Below are 25,977 nucleotides of genomic sequence, written 5' to 3' on the forward strand. Positions count from 1 at the left end.
TATACATCACGGCTTTTTATTAAAAAAAAAAAAAAAAAAAAAACACAAGAAAAGAAAAAAAACTTTACTAGATCACAGCTTTTTTATTTATAATAATAAATAAAAGCCTTACTATAAATCATGGCTTAAAAAACAAAAAAACAAAAAAAACAAGTATAAATCAGGGCTTTAAAAAAAAGAAAATAAAAGAAAAAAAAGAAAGAAAGAAAAGAACTACTACATCATGGCTTTCTTGTTTATAATAATACATAAAAGCCTTACATTAAATCATGTTTTTTTTTAAATTGAATTATATTGTGGAAGCAAGTAAGAAACATTTTAATTAATTTTGGGGGAGCAGATGGCAAAATTACAAAAAAAACATCACAGCACTCTTAATTCAGGGTTAATTCATAGTGGCTCAGATTAAAGGATTAAACAGGCCATTGTTTGCCCACCCTTTAAGAAGTCCACTGTGTTTACTGGTGCTCCCCATGTTATAACAAGAGCAAAAAAAAAGGAAATTTTCTGATGCAATAACATTCCCTGACATTAATTATTTGTTATTTTGAAGAATGAAGAGCAAAAAAGCTGCCACGTTAATGTCGCAAGACCAGACAAAACTCCGTCCCGTGGGTAAGATTCATTCCCCGTGAGAATTCTAAAAACATATTGAGGCTGCAAGCAACAATGAACACAGACCTTGCAACCCCTTTTTTTTATGGCGAAAACTCCACCAGATCATTAAGCTGACATCATGCTCCGGTCGTTGGCATTGGAGGCTTATTTGGGACTTTGAGTTTATCAGAGTACAAGCCCTGGAATTTGTCCCAAATGACTGCTTCAAAAAGCAAAATGACAGCCTTCCTGTTTATTTTCCGGCATGGGTCCTTAGAACGTTTTCCTGTCTTTTTCTATAGTTTACATGTGCATCTAATTTCATGATATTCAGTGAGACAAGCGCCAGATCCATTTTATGCTTATTTTCCGGGATGCACCACTGAGGGAGTACTGCAGGGGTCGTGTTCAGGTCCCCTCAAATTTGTTGAACAAATAATAATAATAAACATAGTAATGCCTCTTGAAAAAGTATGACACCCAAATTGTTTCAAAACAGTCGTTTTCTGGTGTGTGTGGCCGCACAGAGCAGCACTTCCGCCCTAAAAAGTTGGTTGGTTTTCAAACCAAAATGGTAGCCTCCCTGTGTCTTTTCAGGTATGACTTCTTCAGACTTTTTTATTGCTCTACTCATGAGACATGTCTACAAAATTTCATCTTCCTATGTAAAAATGGGTACAGGGGCTACATTTTCAAAATATGTCCACAACCAAAGTATGCAACAGTCTTCAAAATGGCCACCCAGCCCAGTTTTAGCGACCATATAACAGTAGTTTGTTTAAAATGAGCGTGTACCGGACCACTTTTACCCGCAAGGCCATTTTCAATCTGATGCTGGAGCTGGGACCGGAGTTCTTGAGCGGGAAGCCCTGCGTCAGCGTCATGTCCTCTTCAGCCAGGAGGCCGCTCAAAGGCACGGTCAGGTTACCCAAGGTGCACTTGGTCTTTTCGTCTTTCACCTGTAGAAGAAGAAAGAAAATTGGTGCAAAGTTAGAAACAAACAAACAAACAAAAAATGTGGTTCTTACCTCCACCTCAAGCTCCTGCCTCCTCGGATTGTGCACCAGAAATGAGAAGGAATCCTCCCACAAGGGCTCCTTGGTCTTGTAGCGGATCTTTAAGAGCAGACAGGAAGTCGTTTTCTTGAAAAGTGCAGTGGAGCTGCTAATTTAAAGTTGTCACAGTTAATTAGAAAGGCTTAAAAGCAAAGCTCTGGCTGACTATAAACACTTTATCAAGCGAACCCGCAAAACGTAATACGATCCACACTTTGAAACAGATTACTAGAAGCCCGCGGTCGCAGATGTAAACAGTATCATATGTACACCCACCAGACATTAATCGTAATAATAATGACAACTTAGATGCACCTTTCAAAGAGACCAAGGACACTTGATACGCTACAGCACATGATGACCACACTATGAAACATACATGCCCACATATACAGAAACATGACCACACAAACACGTGAAGACATGCACACACGACAAATTACCACACAATGAAACTTGACCACACACACAACATATCGCCCAAGTCTTTTTTTCAGATTTTTCAGGAAACACACAAAAAAGAAACATTTGCATCATGAGATGATGACAAATAATGACACGCAATGAAATATGACATATGACAACACGTGACCTCACATAAAGACGTACAGTAAGACTAGGGCGCACCCAATATGGATATTTTTACGCAGATGAGCATTCCGATATTTGGCAGAATGACATTCCAATATCCGATGGATAAAAATAAATAAATAAATGACGTAGGGCCGACTGATTAGTTGGCTGGCGGATTTAATTTCCCGATATGAGCTCTTTTAAGTGGCAAAATTTGGCCACTTTTTTTTTTCTTCAGTTTTATCAATTGTTTATCCATTTATTTATGTATTTATCTATACACATTAATACATTACAACATAAGTCAATAGGGGTGTGAATTGCCTAGTACCTGACGATTCGATTCGTATCACGATTCACAGGTCACGATTCGATTCGATACCGATTAATCCCGATACGAATGGTCACGATTCGATACCGATTAATCCCGATACGAATTTATAAGTCGATTGTTGCGATTTTTTTCCATTCAAATTTAGAAAATACTATCAGTAAATTTGTACATGTACACTGTAAGATTTGTATGAATATATTTATCTAAAACTTGAGGCTTATAACCGTGAGCCACTGTACACAAACAGTTTGCAATCTGTTTCACATTTGAACAGCATTAAAATAAAAATATTAAGGCTTAATGTGCCGTTCATATAACATTCTTCCATGCTCAAGGTGTGAATCCTAAAAAAAAAAAAAAAAAAAAAAAATCGATTCTGCCGATTATTGAATCGATTCGAGAATCGCGCGATGTAGTATCGCGATATATCGCCGAATCGATTTTTTTTTAACACCCCTATAAGTCAATGACATTCAAATATTTACACCTCCCCCCACAAAAAAAAAAAAAAAAAAAAATCACCAAAAAAAAGGGCAGGATTTTTTTTGCCATTTTTCTCTGTCATAAAGTTAAACACATATTAAAAGACAAACTAATGTAAAACAGTCAAATTTTCCGCCTGTAACTCATATCTTTATTGTTGTAAGCATTAGATCAATTCCAATAAGTTAATAACTGATTAATCGTTTGATTAATTTTGAATATATATAATAACTCATATAACTTATTTTTTTTTCAATTAAAACAACAATAATAATAATTATTATTGTTATTATTTACAGTAATTTGTCCTTTAATATTTTTAACTGTATAAGAGAAAAAAAAAATCGGCCAATTTTTTTTGCCTATTTAATTTTTGAACGGCATAATATTTGTCATACCAAAAAAAAAAAAAAAAAAAAGAGCCCATTTTAAAATAGCTAATATTTGACGAGTTAAATCACCAGTTAACAGCCAGCTGCTAATACAGACTCCCACATAACCGGGCCGGGCCCCACCTTATAAAGCCACACACACTCAAAGTCATAGATATATGGTTGTAGGTCAGGAACGTGATCCCAAACAATAATACACCTCACGCACATTTTGTTGTTCAATAACGCAAAATCGTTGAGATAATTGGTGTGTCAGTGAAGGTAATCCACTGTGTATTTCCTCACGCAGGCCATTTCTACTTCATCGCGCTCCTAATTTGACAGGCAACGCAAGTCAGCCGCCTGCAGGCACCCCGCATCGACTCAAAAGTTCAGCCGCCCGAACTATTGTAAAACTCCAACATCCACTCAAGCATACACAGAACATAATCAATGTCTCCAACATAAAGAGCCAAAGTCGAGTCCCACCTTGCTCTCTTGCGTTTTGTGCCCGACAGTTAATTGGACGTAAGGGCTCGGCTCGCTGCTGCTCTTCTTTGCCGACTATGAAGAGAATCACAGAGAAGATCGATATCAACATTCATGCTGCAATTCTGCTATTATACAGTACTTCTTACAAATAAGTACCATTGCGCATGCAAGACGATGGTCCCATATTTTTATGCAAGATATGAGAGGTTTTGCATGAATAATATATGCTCAGCAAGCCTTATGCATTATATATTCTGAATTATCTTATTGCAAACGATAATGTACTAAAAGCTAAGGGACTTACTGCTATAAACGCTGCAGTTGTAATGATGTTACTGTTAACCCATTATAGGACATAATTGGAAAAATACTAAATGCAATATTTCGAGGCAATCTGAATACATTGCAAGACTTGAAAATGTGTTTAAATATCTGTGTGTATATTTGTTTTATTATTTTCATTTTCATAAAAAAAAAAAAAAAAAAAACATTTTGGTGACTTTTTTTAAACTGGATTTTTTTAAGAATATATATTTTTAATAATTGTACATTATAATAGATATCTAGACTTAAATAGTTGATTCAATAATATTAAATATTTGGAAATTAGTATATTTTATTTGGAGATTTTTAAAAATGCATAATTATTAAGACTTACAAATACAAATATGAGAAATAGAAAATATATAGTAATAAAATTTAATAAACAGATGAAGATTTCAAATTATTTCTTTGAAAATATTTCAAATAATATTTTAAAATATATATTTTTTTAAATTATTGAAAACGATTTGGACAATTAAAAAATATTCAATAATGTTTCTGTACATTCAGAATATAAAACAATTTAGTAATTTAATAATGTATTATTTAGTCATAACTAACATTTTTGAAACATTATTATTTTTTAATAATTAAAAAATATATATTTGGAAGGAACTTTCATTCACTCATTTTCTTGACCGCTTATTCCTCACAAGGGTCGCGGGGGCTGCTGGCGCCTATCTCAGCTGGCTGTGGGCAGTAGGCGGGGGACACCCTGGACTGGTTGCCAGCCAATCGCAGGGCACACACAGAGAGAAATAACCATCCACACTCACACACTCACTTAAATTGGTTATATATATTATATTCAATTTATAATTATTTATGATCACATTGACCTCATTGTTCTAATCCTATTATTAACTAATTCACTGCCACTGACGGCAAAAGACGTCAAATGATGCATTTTTTGCTGGGCTGGCAGTGAATGTGTTAAAGATACCTTAAAAAAATTCTTACAGAAGTTGAACACTACCAAACCAATGATGGTATCGACTAGTTTGAATGCTAAGCAAAGTGTCAGGATACCGAACATGCAAGTGCTTAAAGTTTGAAAGCATGCAAGACGACATCACACATGCATATCTTAAATTATTCAAAAGAGTGACGCAGTTTGTGTGCGCCTGTGGTGTCGTAAGCGTGTTGCGATCCCATGTTACCTTCAAGGCTTTAAAGACCTGCTTCAATCCTTCACAGGTGAAATCAGACAGGTTGTCCTTTTTAAAGCCAAAGAGGAGATTTTGAAGGGGAGACAAATAGAAAAATCACACCCAACGGTTAGCAGGACGGAAGTTGGGCACTGTGTCAAAAAAAAAGATGAATGATGTGAATTTGTAGCGACTGCGGGGAGGGAACACTTTCGAACAAGCTAGTCTTGCTGACAGACAGTATAACAACCTGCCCGCTAGCGCTTTTCCTGTTATAAATCACATACTGCAAATCAGCCTTGAAAAGTAATAATAAAGAACCATATAACAACCAGGGGTCCCTAATTGAAAGTCAAACCACGATGTCCCCATTGTGACACGAACAACGGCTTATTCTATTTCGTTCCTCTGTTTCAGTTCGGTAACATGGTTGGCAAATCCGTCTCGCAGTCAAAGAGCTCTGGGTTCGAATATCGACTTTGACTTTCATCACGTATTTAAAACTCATTTGCTCCCAATAACGTGTAAATACGTTTTTTTTAATGTTGTAAGTGTCCCAAAGACGTATTTATACGTTTTTTGTTTTTTTGTTTTATGCTAGAGCATACAGAAGGCTTTGATGCAGCCTCTCAACTGCAAAGAACGGTTGCAGAAATGGTAGTTATTACACAAACGGCCAGCAGGTAGCAGCAGAGCAAAGGAGATCAACCAGGGCCATCTAGAAAAAAAGCTCAATTACTTACAATTTTAAATAGATTTGTGAAAACTGATGAAACTTAGCTCTCTTCTAATGCTAATTGCTGCAAAACGAAAACAGATAGAAACATACTTTTTTTTTCCTGATGAAAGAAGAGACTTTAATCTTTCTTTTGGTAGGTTCCATGTTTTTATAGCAATTGAACACAATATTCTGTGGGCCTTGCAAAATCAGTCAAAATCCAATAAAAATGCTGGGAGCGAACGGAATTGCTACTGTGAAAATGGCTGGGAGTTAATGAGTTAAAAAATATCTATGTAAATAAGGTGATTGAAGAACTTAAATCAGTAATTATAAAAGTGCTGTTATGGAATCTATTAACTCTGATTGATGCTCCACTGACAGCACAGTTGCAAAAACTTTTCTCTCCCTCTGTGGGAGCCGTGCATCACTATTTCACCTCAAGATTGAACTTTTTTTTTTTTTTTTTTTTTTGGGACCAATAACGAGTTTTAATGGATCACTGTAATGCTTCAGTGCATCGCAAATTGGTCAGCATGTACTTTCATTTGGCAATTTTTTTTTTGTTGTAAAAAGTTCGAGACGACTTTTTGTGGATGACGATAAATAGAGTCGACAATCTCAAATTTTCTTGTTATCCTGCGATCAACGTTAATGGCGAATGTTTATAGTCACTCCAAGCCAACCGATTAGTCACCAGGCCGTGCAGCCAAAACCCAAGCGACATGCTAAACGACTCACGCCGATGGTGCGGCGCTCCGAGCTGTTGCTCTCGCAAAACACCAGGCCAGACGCGCGTCTCTCGCTTAAATTGCCGCAGCCTAAGCTGCCGCTGAAGATGCTCTTCGGGGGAGGAGAGATAATGAGGGTGAAGAGATGTGACTTCAAAAAAAAAAAAAAAAAAAAAAAAAACAGAAATACAAAAAAGTCGGCAGAGCCCTTTTCAAATGCCAGGCTTTTGTGATATATAAAAAAAAAATTAGTCCAAGATCAATTATTTCAAAACTTTTTGCTTTAATGTGACCTATAAATAAAAACAACTGATACAATGTGGTTGCATGTATGCACGCTCTCTTATAACTGGGAATGTGCCTATATTATAATATTTTAAGATCATTAACTCATTTACTCCCAAAAACATATAAATACGTTCTATTTTAAATATTACCATGCTCCCAAAGACGTATTTATACGTTGTTGTTTTTTTTTTTGTTTAATTTTTTTTATGCTAGAGCATGTAGAAGGCTTTGATGCAGCCTCTGAAATGAAGAGAATGGTAATTGAAATGGTAGTTGTAAAAAACAGCCAGCATGTGGAAGAAGAGTATAAGAGATCAACCAGGGCCATGTTGCAAAAAAATATATTCCCCACTGTTTTAAACAGATCTGTGAATAATGATGAAACTTAGCTATATTTTCATGCTAAATGCTGCCAAACGGAAACAGACAGAAATATACCTTTTTTTTTTCCTAATGAAAGAAGAGACTCTAATTTTTCTTTTGATATGTTACATGTTTTTATGGCAATAGAACATAATATTCTGTGGACCTTGCAAAATCAGTCAAAATCCAGTAAAACAGCCGGGAGCGAAGGGGGTTGCTTCAGTCAAAATGGCTGGGAGTGAATGAGTTAATTTGTTATTTGTGTGCATATTAACACATAAATGAATATTGCATGAGCATATTATACTTAAGTAATGGCTGCAAATGAACATTTTGTTTGCATGCTATATCTACACCCGGATGTGACTTCACCATTTATGGTTGTTTGGGGATTTTTTTTTCTAAATGGTGCTCAAGTATTCTAAATGTTGACTCAGCGAGAAGACAATAGCAGCCGTTTAACTTGAGTTTAAATCTTTTTTCTAAAGGGTCGAGCAAAAGTACATCCATACGATTAAGAGGCCGATAGTAAAGGGAGAGCGGCATTGCTACCACGCGAGTTCACGTAGAGTTCAGTCACCATGGAAACCAAGGAATACAGCCGGGAATCTTAAGCCTTATGGTAACATTGACCCATGGCTTTTATTTGAACAAGTGGGCATTTCCTACTAAACTGGTTGTGGGTGTGTTTATGTATCGAATGTTCTTACTGGCAGGTTCGTCGCCGAGTCCAAATAGACAACCAACAGTGCCGACGACAGGCCGTCATTGGCCAGGCTCCTGTCGGCCCTCACGCTCCGCAGCACCTGATTGGTCAGAGATGCGGAAAAGTCATACAATGGGCAACTGACGTCCCGAGGCGCTCTCGTACCTGCTCCAACTTCTCCGTTGTGGACAACAGAGACAACCACTCCAGTTTCAAGTGGAGCTTCCCGGTCGGCGCCTCCTCGAGGTCAAACCACTGCCGAGCACAAAGAAATATCTTTATATATTTATATTAGGAGTGTCAAAATTAGTGTGTTAATTTTAATTTAATTTAAAGTACCTTTAAAAAATGTTTAATGTGCAATTAATAACAGGCCCTGGGGGAATTCCATGTCAAAATTTAGCGGTACTAAATGTAATAATAATGCATATATTTGTGTAGACTGGGGTCAAGCTGTATTTTACAATTTTAAAAATGTGCAGAATTTCTCAAGTCATGTTAAAGATTAGATAGCTATTAATATGAAAAGAAAAATGCACTGAGCTGTCACCAACGTCTTACAAATGCAATTATGCCATCTCGTGGCTGAAAAATGACCTAAACACAAATCAATATCACACTCGTTTACAGTGCTGTCAGTACACCTTTTTAATTTTAACTAAATTTTAAGAATTATTACAAAATTACTGTATCAATTACTAAAAGATGCAGCCATATTTCTATTAGTTTTTTCCACTTTTATGTTAACAAGAGTATGAAAAATAACTGTGCATTATACATTTAGAACAGATATAAAATTTGCGATTAATCGTGAGTTAACTATTGGAGTCATGTGATTAATTACGATTAAAAATTTTGATGAATCTTCAATGAATATTCAACCGTCAATGAATAGTCAATGATTATCTGAGGGCATGGGTACTTTGACTCTAACTCTCTGACAATTTTGTGTTTTAGAGAACATGTGAAAGATTATATTTCATAAAAAAAAAAAAAAATGTTAAAGTTAAGTGAACCACAAGGTTCATTTCAAGGTCAACTAAAACAAAAGGTCAAAAGGTTACTAAAATATGCACCAATCTTCTAAATGATTGCAGGTTTGGAATCCTTGTTGAATTCCCTTTCCAACAATAGCTGTTTTGACCCAGCAGTTCCTGAGATAGAAGGGTTCAAAGGAAATTGGCCACGCCCCTTTTCCTGAAAATATTAAAATTCAGAGGAGCAAAGCTCCCGAACCCCTACTCCGATTGAGCTCAAATGTGAGATTTAGTGTTGTGCCACCACTATCAACAAGTACACCAAGTTTCAACCCACTGGGTGAATTGGCATGCAATGGGCACAGTTCAGAAATGAAATATTGGCCAAGATTTCTGCGATAAATAACCTGCCGATCTCTTTTCTTTGCATTTAAACGTTTTAACAATCTACCAGAACTCAGCTCAGACATTTTTCATCATTGCGACGTTTCCAGGCAAAACAGTTGAGCCACACAAAAAAAAAAAAAAAAAAGCAAACAGACTGTAGGTGGATTTAGCTGCCGCTGCCTCATTATTCCCTCTTGTCTATTCAAAGCCGACTGGCTTTACTTTAACGCTCACTCAACAAACTCGCGCACGAGGGCGGTGTCTCGACGCATTTGCTGATGTTGTGAAACTGATCCTTCAAAAGACATCAAGCGCAGGGAGAGAAACTGAAAGAGGGAAACAAATTGGACGCTCACCTCGTCCACCTTCTGTTCTTTGTGCAGCTCGGTCATGTCGATCATCAGACTGTGATAAAAAATAAAAAGTTATCAGTAAAATAGCAAAATAGTTACCAGGTGTCTTCATTTTTGTTTGAAAAGGCCATTTTAGGGTCATTTCCATGTGTGCAGATTTTGGCTCATTGTTACCAAATTTGTTTTTGCATTTGACGTTTGACGACTTCATGTGATAAACGAGAAGAAACGCACCTTCCCAGGAAATCGTCTTTGTCGGGATCCTCGTCGAACAACTCAATCTCGAGGTGCTGACCCGAGTGCTCGTAAATCAATGCCTGACGAGGACAATTATTGTTTACTATCTTTACTAAATAGCCGACGAGCACCTTCATGAAAAAGCAAATCTGCAATTGGTCACCTCGTAAACTTCGTTCCATTTGGGGTGAAGGCTCTCCTTGATGGTCTTGCTCTGGAAGAGTTGATTGCCAATTTGCAGGATGCCGTACGGGTCCGACTTCCCCTTGATGAGCCCGCCCAGGAATTTATCCTTCCCCTCCAGATCCTGGGCTTCCAAGAAGTGAATCCGAAGCACTCCCTTTCGAAGACGTGATGAAAGAGATTACAGATTACCGGGGTTGTTGCGATATGCTTCGATGTACCATTACCAAGAAGTTTATTCGTGCTCATTCAATTCATTTCTTGCTTTGGCTTTTCATGCCAACAAAGAGCCTAGAACAGCCTCACTTCATTATTCCTGTTTAAATGAGAGGTCATGAGTTGATATTTTCATGAATTAATTTAATGAATCAAGGGTGGTGAAAAAAAATTCCAAGAGTCTCAATCAAGGCTATTGCCTGTGATTGTTCCACTTGTTGTCATGGTTACAGGAAATAAGGCCTTGACACACTGTGTTAGCGCTTTAGTTTGATATATAAAAACTATATATATATAGGTTATATATATATAAAAACTAATGGGAGCCACGTTTTGTCCTGTCAGGTATCAATAACCCCATTCACTTGCATGTAAATCTCTTTCCTGTGAAAATGTATCTATTTATTTCTCCTCTTGAAGGCAATCGCTTTCTGAGTAATGCCCGCCACACATCGAGCAGTGCGGCTGAATGGATGGAAAAATTGCAACGCTGTGCCAGCTTTTATAGTATTTATTTATGTATTTATTTTTGTACCACAAAAGCATGGCATGATTGTCAAAGAAGAACCACACTGCTAGAAAGACAGGAAATAGGCAATCACAAGGATATTTTGAGAGGTTGTTGGGCACCATTTCAATGCAGTTCAGCGACAGAGACTCTCCACGCTTTGCTTTCTACGTATCAAATTATAAAATTGTGATGCTGTTGGCCGCTATTCAAATTGTGGCAAAACAAGTGACTGACGGTCGGCCACTCATGAAAACTAGTCACCAAACTCCGCAAAATGCACAAAGTTAACGTGTATTTTTAACACATTCACTGCCAGCCCAGAAAAAATGCATTGCATCATTTGACGTCTTTTTCCGTCAAAGGCAGTGAATGAGTTAAGCAATTTTCCACCTTCTGAGTAACTGTCAAAGTAGTGAGACGCTGCCTATGAGTACATTTCAGGCAGGCATGCAAAGATTAACATCAGACATTCATTTCTCCAGACTTGTGCACTGAAATCTCGTAACTCTCCGACAACTATTTCATACGTTACAACAGACGATGTCATCGAATTATCTGATTGACCAACAAATTCCCCCACCCTCCACATTCCACCGGTACCTTCGGCATGGGGAAGCGAAGCTGGGCCAGTTCCACGTCTCCAACCAGCGGGATGGTTATCCGGTTGGGTAAGACCAGATAGGACGAGATGATATCTTGAATCAGACTGTCAGACAGGTCACTGTGTGGGAAGCAAAATAAACAGAAGGCATTGCATTATTTATGAACTAGATGGGTAAAAAAGTACCGTACACCCCCTGGGTTATAAATGTTCTCCTCTAATCTCATTTTAGCACGGACACGAAAGCTCTCTCCGATGATTTTCAATCTGCAAAGGGATCATAACCCTGAAAATCAATGGATGTGTATTCCACAGCAAAAGTCCTACTTTGATGTTTGGGTGTCCTGTCATTATGGACATGCGTGATGAATTTGGTGTTAGTCGGATGCATCCGGGAACATTAAAACCATGAATATTGTACTCACCAAGATACACTTTGGCAATTTTGACAAATAGGGGGAAAAAAAGTGCTGTTCGAGCATGGGTTCTTGATACTTTTTTGTAGGTCTTCTTTTGATAAACATGCCGACTAACTTTCATGTTGCTATGTAAAACTGTCTTCAGAGGCTGGAATATGCCAAAAGTCGCGGTGGTGCTACTGTGTGCATTTAGGGGTTCATACCCACCAACCAAATGCAAATTTTCTGCTCTTTCTGAAAGTAGTACAAGAAACGGAGCAACTGCAAAAAGTATGTTGCTTACAACTTACAAGCCCTTAACTGTACCACCTAATGAAAGTCATCTGAAGAACTGCTGGTAATTACCTCTAAAGGACTCCAAAACAAATAGCCTCAATCAACAAAAGGGGCAAAACAACAAACAACGCGTTGACAAGGCATCTAATATATCAGTCGCGACAGGTTCGATGAGACTTCTACCAAGCGGCATAGCCTGATGTAATCACCGTAATAAATTTGTCGCTCAGGAATGCTCTGGAGGCTAAGAAAAATGCGTGTATTAGTCCTAAAACAGTGATTGGCCAATTTGTCATCCCAAGTGCATTTAATTAAATTTAGCGACGTTGGATTTTCAATATAAGAAACACTTAATGGTGAAATTGCCAAAAAACAAACAAACAAAAAAAGCACAGTCTGAGAGGAGAGGTAGCATTAGCATGCTATTTTAGCTTCTTTTTCTTCTTCTTCTCTTAAGAGCTCTAACCGAGCAAACCGGATACTCAGCCAAATACTTTATTGATCTTAATCATTTCCCACTATGTCTCTGATTGATTTGATCAATAAACAACGGTTTAAATGTCAAACCACGTAAATGTCAGCAGTTAGCCTTTACTAGCAGGCAGCTAAGTGACATTTCAACGACAAAGGCTCAGAATATCAATTGAATCAATTTAATTACAACGACTGTTTTTCGACCATGCATTTCCAAGGTAACGGCACACTAAGTACGACAGGCAAAAGCTGATTTTCTGAATTCTGCCTAGCAACAGCAGCAAATTCTGTTGGTCCAGGCTTGCAACTATTTCAGAGACACAAAGGGCATGTTTTTTTTTTTTTCTGTTGATATAGATTCAAATTATTTAAATGTATAATCTCACCAAAAAAAAAAAGCATTCCTGAATGGCTCCTAATAAAACTTTCACATCACTGCAAACTACTGTCCAGCCACAGTAATAAACAGTACACACTGTTACATTGTTAACCGCGCACGTGTTGCATAATAACATTACAACCGCGCGCTGTGCAGCCAGCTGATGCCGTCTGTCTGATTTCACCAGTTCGACCTGTCCTTCACTGGCCAACACCTCCTTTCACGTGACCGCCCCCACGACAAACACACGACTAAACACACGCGCGCACACACAGAAGTATTGCATTGCATTGCACAAGCTACGTTGATCTTTTTCACCCCCACAAAGGACACCACAAAAGGGCAGCAAGTACTTTTGTGCCAACATGTCTGCCATACTTAGAGGTGGCAAAAGTACTCACAGATGAGTACATACTCAAAATGTAATGATTCAATAATTCTACTGTACTTTGAGTGAAGAGAAAAAGTGCACTTTGAAATCTACTTGAGTACAAAATAAAAAAGTAGTTTTTAATTTTTACTGTTAGACATCAATGTAGGGAGTAAAAGGCAGTTAGAAGTACAGTAACTAAATATTTGCACTTGGCCACTTCCAACAATAACCATAAGGACACAACGATAATAAAAAAAAATCTTAGAACAGTTTGGGAACACATATTGAACTGACATAAATATGATACGAGATATGATACACATTTATTGGTTTCTTCTTCATATTGTTTCATACATTTGTTGTACGGCCTTTAGGGGGCTTTGCAGAGACTAAAATGGGCCCCCTGCCTGATGGGGAAAAAAAGTATATATTCAGGTTTATGGAAGCTCAACTTTTTAAGAGCAAATTTTTTTTTATGGCAAATTTAAGAACTCTCATTCAATAAATGTGACCGCAAGGAGTAGGAAATATGGCCTCAATATTATATCCGTCTAATAAGGTTCATACCGTCTTTCTAAGAAATAATATTATTTAAGATTGTTTATGACAGCAAAGGGGTTTTTAACAAATTCACTCCCAGCCATTTTCACAGAAACAATCCCGTTCGCTCCCGGCTGATTTACTGAATTTTTACTGATTTTGCAAGGCCCACAGAATATTGTGTTCAATTGCTATAAAAGCATGGAATCTATCAAAAGAAAGAATACAATTTCTTCTTTCATCAGGAAAAAAAAGTATGTTTCTATCTGATTCCGTTTTGCAGCAATTAGCATTAGAAGAGAGCTAAGTTTCATTAGTTTTCACAAATCTATTTAAAATTGTAAGTAATTTAGCTTTTTTCTAGATGGCCCTGGCTGATCTCCTTTGCTCTGCTGCCACCTGCTGTTCGTTTGTGTAATAACTACCATTTCTGCAACCGTTCTTTGCAGTTGAGAGGCTGCACCAAAGCTTTCTGTATGCCCTAGCATTAAAAAAAAACAAAACAAAAAACAAAAAAAACCCGTATAAATACGTCTTTGGGACACTTAAAACATTGTGTAATAACTACCATTTCTGCAACCGTTCTTTGCAGTTGAGAGGCTGCACCAAAGCCTTCTGTATGCCCTAGCATAAAAAACAAAAAACAAACAAACAAAAAAAAAACAACAACGTATAAATACGTCTTTGGGACACTTAAAACATAAAAAAAACGTATTTACACGTTATTGGCGTTATTGGGAGCAAATGAGTTAATTGTCCTTACATGCTTTGGCAAACTGCTGATAACTTAATCACAGGGTCACACGGTGTTCCTATGACATGTACAATATGATTATTTACAAGAGAATTGTACATGTGAATTAATAAATTTTAACAAATGGCAAAAAAAACAAAAAAAAAACTCTCTTGACTCAAAATTGTCTTAAAGAAAACAAGCATGGCAACTTACGTGAGCCCGGGAATGTCCAGTACATTAGTGAGGCCCGTCCAGTTGATTTCGAGAAGCTGCAATAAAAAACAGAGAGTCTAAGTGCACACTCGGTTTGTTTTCCATTCACAACTTGACTCCCACTCCAGCCAACAAGCCCTGTGGATCTACAGTATAATGAAGAGCGTAACGTAAATCGATAAATCAAGTCTTATGTGGATAGTTGGCTGCAAAGGCTCATTGACTGCATTCATTTATTATTAATGGGCAGAGTCAGACTTTTTTTTTTTTTTTTTCAGTTTACTCAGTTCATAGAATAGGCATCCAAACACAACTGTTGCACTGCACAATCTGATGAAATCCAAAAGAGTAAAGTACAGAAAGGCCCTCATTTGTATGCATTTTGTAGTATAGAATACTTCCCCAGAACAATTTTTTCCCAGCACATCACTGGATGAAACAGATAATTAAAATTGTAAAAACTTTAAAATTGTTTGATATGATGGTAGAACTGGTCTGATGGTAGCTTTTTTAAAATGGCCGCCCAAACATATTGGACATATGTGAAGCACACCAGTGATGTGGTGAGAATGAGTTTCCCTGAAATGAATTCAATTCAATTCCCCTTACTGCAATTCAAATTCAATTCAAAATCTTGTGTGGTGGAGCCAATTCAATATCTAATTCTAATCCATCCACTGAATTGAATTCTGAAATTCTGAATTTTGCCCACCCCTGATACACGCCTTTCAATAATTTTGTCATGTGCTGAGGTTGGATCCCAAAGCGCAGACACAAATAAGATTGTAACTATTTATTCGCATAACATCGAGAGGCGTAGAACATACTTGACTAGACGAGAAACAAAGAGAGTTGCACAGAGAGACAGTGGTAATAATCCGTCAAAGACACACACTTCTCAGAAGGCTTATATAGACAAGGAATCGATCTGATTGGTTGCGGCTAGACATGTGGGTAACAGGACTGATATGGAATTATCTGATTGGCTGTTGACCAGGTAAAGGGATTAAAGATTCTTGACATCACATAACATCACATAGCCTAAAACCAGTTGAAACTCGATGCTGGTTACATCAGTTCAAAACAGACACTTGACCTCACGGTCATGAACCCAAACTTAACCCTGGCGTGACCCACTCATGAGTCAAGACCCAAACATTACCCCTGCATGACCCGAGTCATGACAAATTTGTGAGGTTCATGTATTTATTTATTTATTTATTCATTCATTTCAATAGGTAATGTTCTGAGTTTACAAACGTAGTAAAGGAACGAACTGAACTCGCATCACTATAAACTGCCGTTTGGATCTCTTACTAGGCTGCGACGGTTGACAAGACTGCTGCGATCTCCTTTGGCTGCAGTTTATGAGCCGTGGCCACAAGTGGGACAGTGGGCACAAATTCTCAGGTGGAAACAGCCGTTTAAATTATTAATAACAGCTGCAGCAGACCTCCTCGGGGCCTCATTAACACCGTTGAACGCTAGGTTGCAATGAAAAAAAGATGCAATTGAACAGCATCGTCATGGGTGGCACTGTACAGAAAATAACGCAGTGGCTGATGAAGAAATGTAAAGGGATTCGATGTCAATATTCACACTCACTGAACCAGATTTCACGGTTTTCCTAATGAGCTCACCCTACTTTCCTCATCCTCATAATGCTTCCACTGCAGCAGATATTGAGCACTGCGACGTGTCATGTGGGTGGCGGGAGCAAGACTCCCTTTTCTGTGGACTAAAAGAAAATGACACGAGGAGGGAAAATGAACCTTTGAAATGGTGGCCTACATTCAGGAATTGGATTTAATTAGGCGTGCTGATACTGTATGTCTGTACTTGAATTTGTGTTTATTAAAACATTCCGTTACTATGACACTCAATTCTACTTCACAGTGTGTCGTTTGTCAGCTAGCGAACAGTTCTTCAAAAAGAGTCTCCATGTTGTTTGCTTCAAGCTATTTATTGACACAACTAGTTGACATTAAAACTAAAAAAATAAATACATAGTAGATATATTTAAGTAAACAGCTTCATCTTGTAGAAGTCTGTTAGTTTAATGCTAATACATAATGTGAAACGCAATATAGGCTAATAAAAAGCATAGATGTCTAAATACGTTACTCTGATTAATATTCAATTAATTGAAGAATAATTAATCAGCTTAATATAACAATTTTCATCCATCTCAGGGGTCAGCTGTTTCGGCCAATATCGCCAACGGAAATTCACGTCACAACTGCCCTCGGGCTCGCATTGTGAACATCATATAGCAAACCCATAAAACAGGTCAGCCATGACGTTTGCAATGCGAGCCCGAGGGCAGTTTCCCGTCAAATTTTTAAAAAGCTAATCCTTAGATTGTTTATAAGTTCAACAAGTTCGAGTCAAACATAATCATGTTGTGTTTGACCTTTGAGATATATTTTACCTCCTAACATGTTTTGTTGAGTGCACTGAGCCACGAGACCTCTTAAGGTCTTGAAATTTCTTTTGCCACTCACACCTTTTATGGCATGCTGCAACAAAGAACCATCCGCCGCATTGCTTTTACGTGACTGGCATTCGTGGCATATAGACGACGAATGATTGAAATGCAAAATGTTGAGCGAGCTTTCGTATTTTAGTGATTCAGAGTCGCCTGTGTGAGGACAAAGCCGACAAAGTAGGGCTGCCTATTAAAAGCTTTGGTATACAGCTCCACCGGGTGCTCCCATTTGCTGTAAATCGGTCAAATGTGTGATTTTTATAACCAGCGAGGTGGTTAACGATGTGTCGGAAGAGCGAACAGAGATTAAACTAGGATGTTTGGCTGTGAGGAATAAAGAAGGTTCTGCAGCGCAGAAAAAAAAGCAATGAGCTCCAGGATAATGACACAAGCTTGGCAGAAATATGATTTTTTATGGCCTCCAATCATATCTCAGACACTCCCCAGACACTCCATTAGGGACACCTGCGCTGTCTAATGATGTGGAGACAGTGGAGCACCCCAAAAGTGGAACGACTTGGAGGTCAACCAAAATTTTTCTTTAGTTTTTAAGATATTAAAAAAAAAAATAAAAAAAAATATTTAAAAACCATACTGTATATATTTACGTTTGTTTGTTTTATTATTATTTATTTATACAGTGGTGCCTTGATTTCCATACACTTCCAAATCCAAACACTTATGTAACATTGAGAAGAGTGCAAAATGACATTAAACGCCAAATGTATCATATTAAATACAAAGACATTTTCAGCCCTCTTTTTCATGAATATAATATTTTTCTCCATTCAAACCCCGACATATACGATCTGACATGCATTGCGCGGATAATCCATTAGCGGGCATTATCACCCAGCTGATGACTTTACCAGCGACCTGTACTTATTAATAGTGGGAAATGTTCTGATTTTTGGAAATACTATGTTTGATATGTCTGTGTATTATTATATTTTTGACAGTTGTACGACTTTTAAGGACAGATGTATCAAATATGTCACAGATCAAAAGTCATATGTGGAAGTTGATTTAAAAAAAAAAAAAAAAGTTTGTTCAAAAGGACCAAAAAATAATTGCAAAAAAATCAGAATTGATATATTTCATGGTTCAGGCTCTCCAGTCTGCTTTGCAAGACAAAATAACAAATAGAGACATTAAAGTGTCTTTTTTTTTTGTTTAAGCATTTATTAATTTTGTATTTTTTACAAAAACAGCATGTGGGCTACAACTGCCTTTCCCCATTCTTCTTCATTTCTAATTTAAATAAAATCAATTTTTGGATATTAAATATCGATTCGATTCGATTAATAAATGAGAATCTCGATTCTTTTATGAACCGATTTTTTTGGCACACCCCTAGTTTTTACACATAAATAACACACAATATTTTACTTAATAAAAACAGGATAACAACAAAACTAAATATGATTCAAAGAATTAAAAAAAATTGTGCACCATGATTTCATGCTTGAATGTCCATTGACATTGTGCTGCTGCTTGTAGTTTTGATCCCTACGTTATCTACTCGGCAGAAATAGTAGTTGTTCTTTGCAGAGGATAAAGAATATACTCCTATAAGTATTGTTGTACTGTCTGTCTACATGTGTTAGTACCTTGTTGATGCTAATTTTGCTAGCTTGTTGATGGCGTTTTTGCATTGTTACCGTTAAGCTGGCAGACTTTTGTAAGGCAAAGTTATGCGGTTTGCTTGAATATCTATGTAATTCAAGGCATCACTGTATTTTTTTTGACCTATCCATCCATTTCCTACAGCGATTTTCCTCATTTGGTTTTATAATGAACCTAACATGCCTGTTTTTGCAACATTAGAGAAAGCCGCAGTGCCTGGAATTCCAACCCAGAACCTCAAAAGTGTGCTGCAGATGTGCTGTCCACTATTCACGCCGCTGCTCCTGTAAATATACAACAAGATACCAAACTTACAGGCTTCTTGAGGAAGAACAGAGAAAGCGCACCGACGAGAGGCACGTCGCCCAGCAACGGCTCCATCAGCACACGCAACACGCCGTGAATCTGAGGGATTAAAACAGGAACACGTTAACACAAACACTCACACACGCACAAACAAAATGCCGGCACCCTGACGTTCCCCCCCCTGTAGGCTGGAAACACAATCCCGGCATCATGCTCCAACTTCTCATTCATAACATATTAAGACAATTACGGGGGATTAAAGCACTGGCGGTTCGTTCGAGGACGCCAGCTGCTGTCATTGATACCAGGCGACAACATATACTTGTTTTTTTTAACTATATTTGGATTTTAAAACATTAATAATATAAATATTGCTGCATGGCATCAATGCGTCATCAGTGTGAATCACGTTTTCATGAATTGCTGCTACCATGCTAACATGCTAACAGTCAAACGTCTGAAACCATGTTAACAGAATCAAACGTCTGAAAATTGAACTCATGATATATTTATGTACAGTATGTAGTTTGTTAGAATTCATCAAGAGCAACATTTATTTACCACTTTGTCGCTGTCTGTGTAATGCAATACTTGAACAAAAAAGTATTGTATTTAAAGTTTGGTTGAAATAGTCTAATTATATCATTAGCATGAATATCATACTGTACTAGTAAAATTGATATCTGTGGGAAAAAAAACATACATAATATAGTTGTGAGTGGAAATGTATTAATCTATACGTATTCACAAATTTGTGTTTAGAAGCTAGCATGCTAACATGAGAATTGATCTACTACTAAGCCAATTAGCTTAAATTATATAGTTAATAATTTGGTATAATTCAATACACAAGTCACCAATGATTCATGAATGTATTTGACTACATTTCTTCTTAAAGTTTTGGTGAAAATAGTCTAACAGTACCATGCTAATATGGTTCACAACAAAATCATTATACTATAAAATGTGTAGCAAAGCTACTATGCTAACAAATGTATTTGTAATGCGAACAGGCACAAATGTTTAGCAATTCATATTATTTAACACATTTTTTGGTAAATAAATTAGTACTAATACCATTAATATGTATAGCATTAGCAGTATAACGGCAATTTTGCTGTTCATAAAATGGTATCTTGGCCTATGTGAAACAAATGAGTCATTTTAAGATCTGATGAAGAAAAAAAATGCTCTCTTAATAAGCAGCCGTCTGATTAAAGTACCTCATGTACCCGCCGTCGTTACCTGACAGCATTGCTAATGAGCTACGAAGGTTACATCTCAAGACGCAGTAGAAATAAATCTCAGTGGAGGCACGTGAAGGTCAAACGAGGGCCACAAAACACTTTGACAGAGCGAAAACCACACACGGGTAGTAGTTTGTGCCAAACGCGCACTCACCTGAATGCTCTTGATTCCTGCTTTGCAGTAGTAGCGCTTGATGTCCACGTCGATCGCTGTGTTACCTACAAAGCTGGCAAACAACAGATATGCCATCTGGTAATGCTCCTGCCAATGGAAGAGGCTAAATTTGTAATCAGCACTTGTTAGCTTAGCTGGCTAACTTGGCCGTTTCTGTAGTCCAAACAAACGCTGAAGTCATACCTGATTTGCAGGTCCATGACGATCTGTCGTCGGTCCACGTTCTCGGAGTAAACCTTCACACCGTTGACCCTCAGAGGCTACATCGCAACACACGGGTCAAACTTTCAATTCAGATTTCAGTGACTTGTTTAGTTAGTTTAGTTTAATAATGTTTTCCTTTTAGACACATTACAGCTTACATCAATCATATCACATCATTTGCAACATTGACATCCGAAAGAAGGGCTGACGGGTACAAGCCGAAGCTTATTCGAGACCCGTCCCCATCGACCCATTACTATAACGCATCAATCATATACATTATTTATAATAGTCACTATTTTTTATCGTTATCCATCCCATACTATCCCAGACACTGCTCGCTCAGTTCATCTTGAATGTCCGTGTGTAGATTGTGGCTAGTCCCAGTCATTTGGAATGGGTGAGTCGGTTCCCAGACGCCACCAGCAGGCCCACCCCACCAGGCGAGCAGCCAAGGCAAGCGCAATTCTTCTCTTTCACCAGTAGGGTCTTCGCTGACCTCGGATCAGCTTTCACACATGTTGTGCTTTCCAGAAGAGTAGATGGGCTTGCATTCTGCCCATTGCGATTCAAGCAATTTCATCCTCGATTCTGGTCAGGTAGCACACTGGTTGCTAGCACGTTGTAGATCTGATGACTCCTGTGCGCTGCCCAGCCTAGCTCACCCAGCAGAGCGGCCCACACCAGCCGCATTCCAGGAACCAGACCACCAACCCCATTTTGCGTATTGACAGCAGTTTCATTGTAGCCACAATACAGCCCTATCATGTAGCCTTGACTGTTACAACAAATGTCCAAACGGAATTCGAGCCAGACTTGGATGTCTTTCTGGACTTGCAGCGCTAACGCCATTGATAGGAACAGACTTCCTCACAAGACTGTTTTCCTTTACCAGAGCTTTGATTCAAACCCAGAACTTCTTGACTGTAAGGCATACCTGACAATCACTTGTGCTAATGCACACAAACAACTCCACTTAATTGATACAATAAATGTAGCCATTAAGGATGCTCACTTTGTCTCCGATGTCGATCCTGCTGAAGCGAAAGGTGCTGAGGTGGGCATTGGACTCCTTAACCGCCGGCTCCACCGTGTCTCGGAACAGCTTCTCCACATATTTACAGATGTAGGGCCACATCTGCTTCACCGTCTGACATTGCGGAGAACAATAATGATTGTAACAGTTAAGGCCGTCACTATGTACAGTAACCGCTTAGGTTAGCATCACACAGCAATAACTGAAAGTCGGAGCATGAATATTTATGAACGGCTTTGGAATGTAATGTACAGGCGTGGCTTCACTCAAGCGAATAATTCCAAAAGACAGGCCGCTGGCTTCTTTTACCTTGTTTAGCCACTCCACTCGCTCCACGTCCGGGAAGTGGACCTGCAGGGAAAACAGAGTAGACAAATTCCACAGTTGAGCTGTAAGCCTGATGAATGCCAAAACGTCTTTAAAGGTCAACTCCAAGGACACAGACAACATAATATGCGTCCACGCTTGAAAGAATACAACACAGGTTCATAAAAGCTTAGGCCAAACAATTTATTATGAGGCTATTAAATTTTGGCATTGAACATACATAACATTGTGCTAACGCATATTGGCACTGACAAATGATTGCAATGAATACTAAAATACAGACATTGTATTTTGATATTTTTATATTGTGATGTGATCAAAGCCAATCTTGAGATTTCCCCTGCATCTTTTATTTTTATTCTTTTATTTTTCCAATATTCCATTTTTCACTTTCAACTTTCTGAGTTGCACCTTCCATTAGCCCCTCACCTTGATGCCACAAGACTGCCAGTGAAATTGAAAGCAGTCAAAGGTGAAACCTCAAAACTGAGAAAAGCAACACAGACAAAATAAAAGCACTGTCACTGGAGAAAAAAAAATATGAAGGAGAGATCTGAATCCTCACCTTGACTCACACATCCTAACATAATATATTTAATGCCTGCATTTTATTTTTCAATGCAATCTTTTCACTGTGTTTTTGCTGTATGTACCTTAAATCTACTTAGCTCAGAATGAAATCTAATTGCAGTCTTTTGGCTTTATGTTGAGTGACTAAAACTCGACATTTTGACCATATACTGCAGGGGTGTCCAAACTTTTTCATTTGAGGGCCACATACAGATAATCAGAAGGACGCAAGGGCCACATAATGTTATGAAGAGAAATTTGCATATTTAGAAAAATGCTACAGTATATAAACAATTTATTTGTAATATGGCAGTAGAGTTATTATAGTTTTGGAATTTTAATTTTTATTTTGAGTTTTGTTTTTTAAAATTTAGTTAGTTTTAATTAGTTTTCAGGGTGGTTCTGTTATTTTTTTGTATTAGTTTTAGTTCTTTAATAGATGCTTAGTTTTAGTTTAGTTAGTTTCAGTATTAGTTTTAGTTTTTTTATGTGTATTACCGTATTTTCCGCACTAAGCGCACCGCATTATAAGGTGCACCTTCAATGAATGACATATTTTCAAACTTTTTCCATATATAAGGCGCTACAGTAGAGGCTGGGGTTACGTTATGCATCCATTAGATGGTGCTGCGCTAAAGGGAACGTCAACAGAACAGTCAGAAAGGTCAGTCAAACTTTATTAATAGATTACAAACCAGCTTTCTGACAACATTCACTCCCAAAATGAATAAACAGCTGTTTTTTTTATTTTCTCTGAGGTAAAGTATTAGTATTAACTAGCGATCCAAGATGGCGGGATCTTCTGCGCATGCGCGTCACCGATCGTGCAGGGTCACCGATAGCGTCTTGACAGCGAGACCTGTTGCGGCTCAATATTGATCCATATATAAGGAGCACTGGATTATAAGGCGTATGGTCAGCTTTTGAAAAAAATTGAAGGCTTTTAGGTGCGCCTTATAGTGCGGAAAATACGGTATTTGGCAGCCTTGTCGGGTCAACATCATCATCATCGCGCTCTTTTTTTTTTTCTTTCTTTTTCTTCATATTCTGGATTAGGATGGCAAGTTAGAAATCTTCCACAATAGATCTGATCATAATATAGTGCACAATTGTACATTTTACATTTTCTCTAATCCACACAGGATCAACATTATGTGTACAGGTCCCGCCATTGTGAAGATTCTGGAATATCTTGACAAGGCCAAGTCCTAATAGTGATCAGGATGTGCTGCTGCTGGCAGTTCCTCATAACAACTCCTTGGCTTGACCAATACCCAATACTGGGAAGGTCCAACCCAGATTGAGTTCAAATTTTGGGCTCCTATTTGCTTCTCTAAAATATCAAACGCCTCAATCTGTCCTACTGTTTCTGTACGGGTTTATTATGTCGAGCTGCTGAAAAAGCTGCTGAAAACCAGAAAGCTATGGCACAATACAGTATATCAAAACCCGCAGACAGATCGTTCCGCACAAACAAACACATAAATAAACCCAGCGCCGGCAGATGTAATTAAGCCCAATTGGATTGGACACCCACTCCCATTTCTTTTTTTTGCTCCAATGCACTGTTGTAAGGACAAAGAAGCAGTATAGATTCAAACCAAACCAATATCGCTGTCACAGTGCAAAGTTCATTTACGTTAATAAGCACAAATCCAATCCATCAAGACATTCTCACACCTTTTCCCCCACTATAACACTTTGCTAAATCGGCTCCAACAGTCAATGAGGTATTGATTGAACAGGGGCCAAACTCCCCTGCCCCCCCATTCCCCACGAGTACACAGACCAGACCACCCCCCTCCCTCCCCAAATGCAGCATCGTGAGTTATGGCACGCAGTCAAGCAGAGTCAGAACACGGTGCCATTCCCACCAGAGTCCCCCGCCAAAGTGCTTATGCGGCCTTTATGTCATCGGTGGCGATGAAGCGGCGACAGGAACATGAAGTCCTACTTAGAGCGACGTATTGAGCCGTCTTGTTATGGGCTCAACAGCAACAAAGCGAAAAAGTGAGGAGCCAGGACAGGGTTAAGGCGGCAACAACGTGGATGAGGAGGATGTGGATAGAATTGTGAGAGAAAAAAAAAAAAAAAGAATTGTGAGAGACATTGACACCCCAAGCAGCGGCGGTTGGGTGGAAAAAAAAAAGAAGCTGGACCAAAGTGCGCTTTATTGATTTTGCAGAGCAAGCGCAGGTAGAGCCACTGCAAGATTTCACCTCGTGGGGACAAACGCATGCTGGTGCAGACTGAATAATTTTTCAGTATTGAGAGCACCAAGTTGCGACCCAAATGTAATTTAAGCACAACATTTTGATGATTTCCAGTATTATTACAGTAAATATATGCACACGGGAAATAAGTAAATACTCCCTTGTCACATGAACCAGCCAATCAAATTATAGAGCTGCTTTATAAGTGGAGCAAGTGGGTGTTTGTGAGCCAGGCAAGCGGTGAGGAGAGAAATCCAAGGACCAATCACAGGCATTGACTTCTTTGACGTGACAAGACTGAACCAATTATGTCGTTTATTCTGAGCATTTTTTGCGAGTGGAGCAAGTGGGTGTGAGTGAGGTGGGAAAGCAGTGAGGAAAGAAGTCCAAAGATCAATATCGGGCATTATGACTCCTCTGAAGTAACAAGTTTCATTCTGGTTTGTCTAAGCAAGTGGATACGTGACTCAGGCAAGCGGTGAAAAAAGTAACAAGACTCATCCAATTACATGTTATTTTGTGAGTAGGGCAAGCGGATGTGTATGAGGTGGGAAAGCGGTGAGTAGAGAAGTCCAAGGACCAGTTTCGGACATTGTAACGTCTCTGAACTGACAAGACTAAGTCTTGTTTGTTGTGAGCGACTTTGCGAGTAGAGTGAGTGGGTGAGTGCAAGTCGGGCAAGTGGTGGGGAGACAGGTCCAAGGACCAATCAAGAGCATAGTGACTT

General features: G+C 38.3%; 1 protein-coding gene across 3 annotated transcripts in view; it reads right to left on the reverse strand.

The window, feature by feature from the left end:
* Positions 1–25,977, reverse strand: part of esyt2b (extended synaptotagmin-like protein 2b) — a 33,936-nt gene that overhangs the window by 4,149 nt on the left and 3,810 nt on the right. The window contains exons 2-17 of one of the 3 annotated variants that reach the window (XR_013280971.1): positions 22,450–22,491; positions 22,120–22,254; positions 21,084–21,160; positions 20,880–20,952; positions 19,488–19,577; positions 15,059–15,114; positions 11,648–11,768; positions 10,301–10,477; positions 10,135–10,217; positions 9,904–9,952; positions 8,349–8,438; positions 8,188–8,283; positions 5,390–5,446; positions 3,903–3,977; positions 1,626–1,712; positions 1,393–1,556 (exon numbers count right to left, since the gene is read on the reverse strand). Coding sequence is in view for 2 of the 3 variants with exons in the window: in XM_077509410.1 (XP_077365536.1) it covers positions 1,407–1,556; positions 1,626–1,712; positions 3,903–3,977; positions 5,390–5,446; positions 8,188–8,283; positions 8,349–8,438; positions 9,904–9,952; positions 10,135–10,217; positions 10,301–10,477; positions 11,648–11,768; positions 15,059–15,114; positions 19,488–19,577; positions 20,880–20,952; positions 21,084–21,160; positions 22,120–22,254; positions 22,450–22,491 (1,458 nt within the window). In the remaining variant the exon portion in view is untranslated. The remainder of the gene's footprint in view (positions 1–1,392; positions 1,557–1,625; positions 1,713–3,902; positions 3,978–5,389; positions 5,447–8,187; positions 8,284–8,348; positions 8,439–9,903; positions 9,953–10,134; positions 10,218–10,300; positions 10,478–11,647; positions 11,769–15,058; positions 15,115–19,487; positions 19,578–20,879; positions 20,953–21,083; positions 21,161–22,119; positions 22,255–22,449; positions 22,492–25,977) is intronic. The other 2 variants (XM_077509410.1, XM_077509411.1) reach the window with 2 other exon arrangements.

The sequence above is a fragment of the Festucalex cinctus genome, chromosome 20 (assembly GCF_051991245.1).
Source record: "Festucalex cinctus isolate MCC-2025b chromosome 20, RoL_Fcin_1.0, whole genome shotgun sequence".
Lineage (NCBI taxonomy): Eukaryota > Metazoa > Chordata > Actinopteri > Syngnathiformes > Syngnathidae > Festucalex > Festucalex cinctus.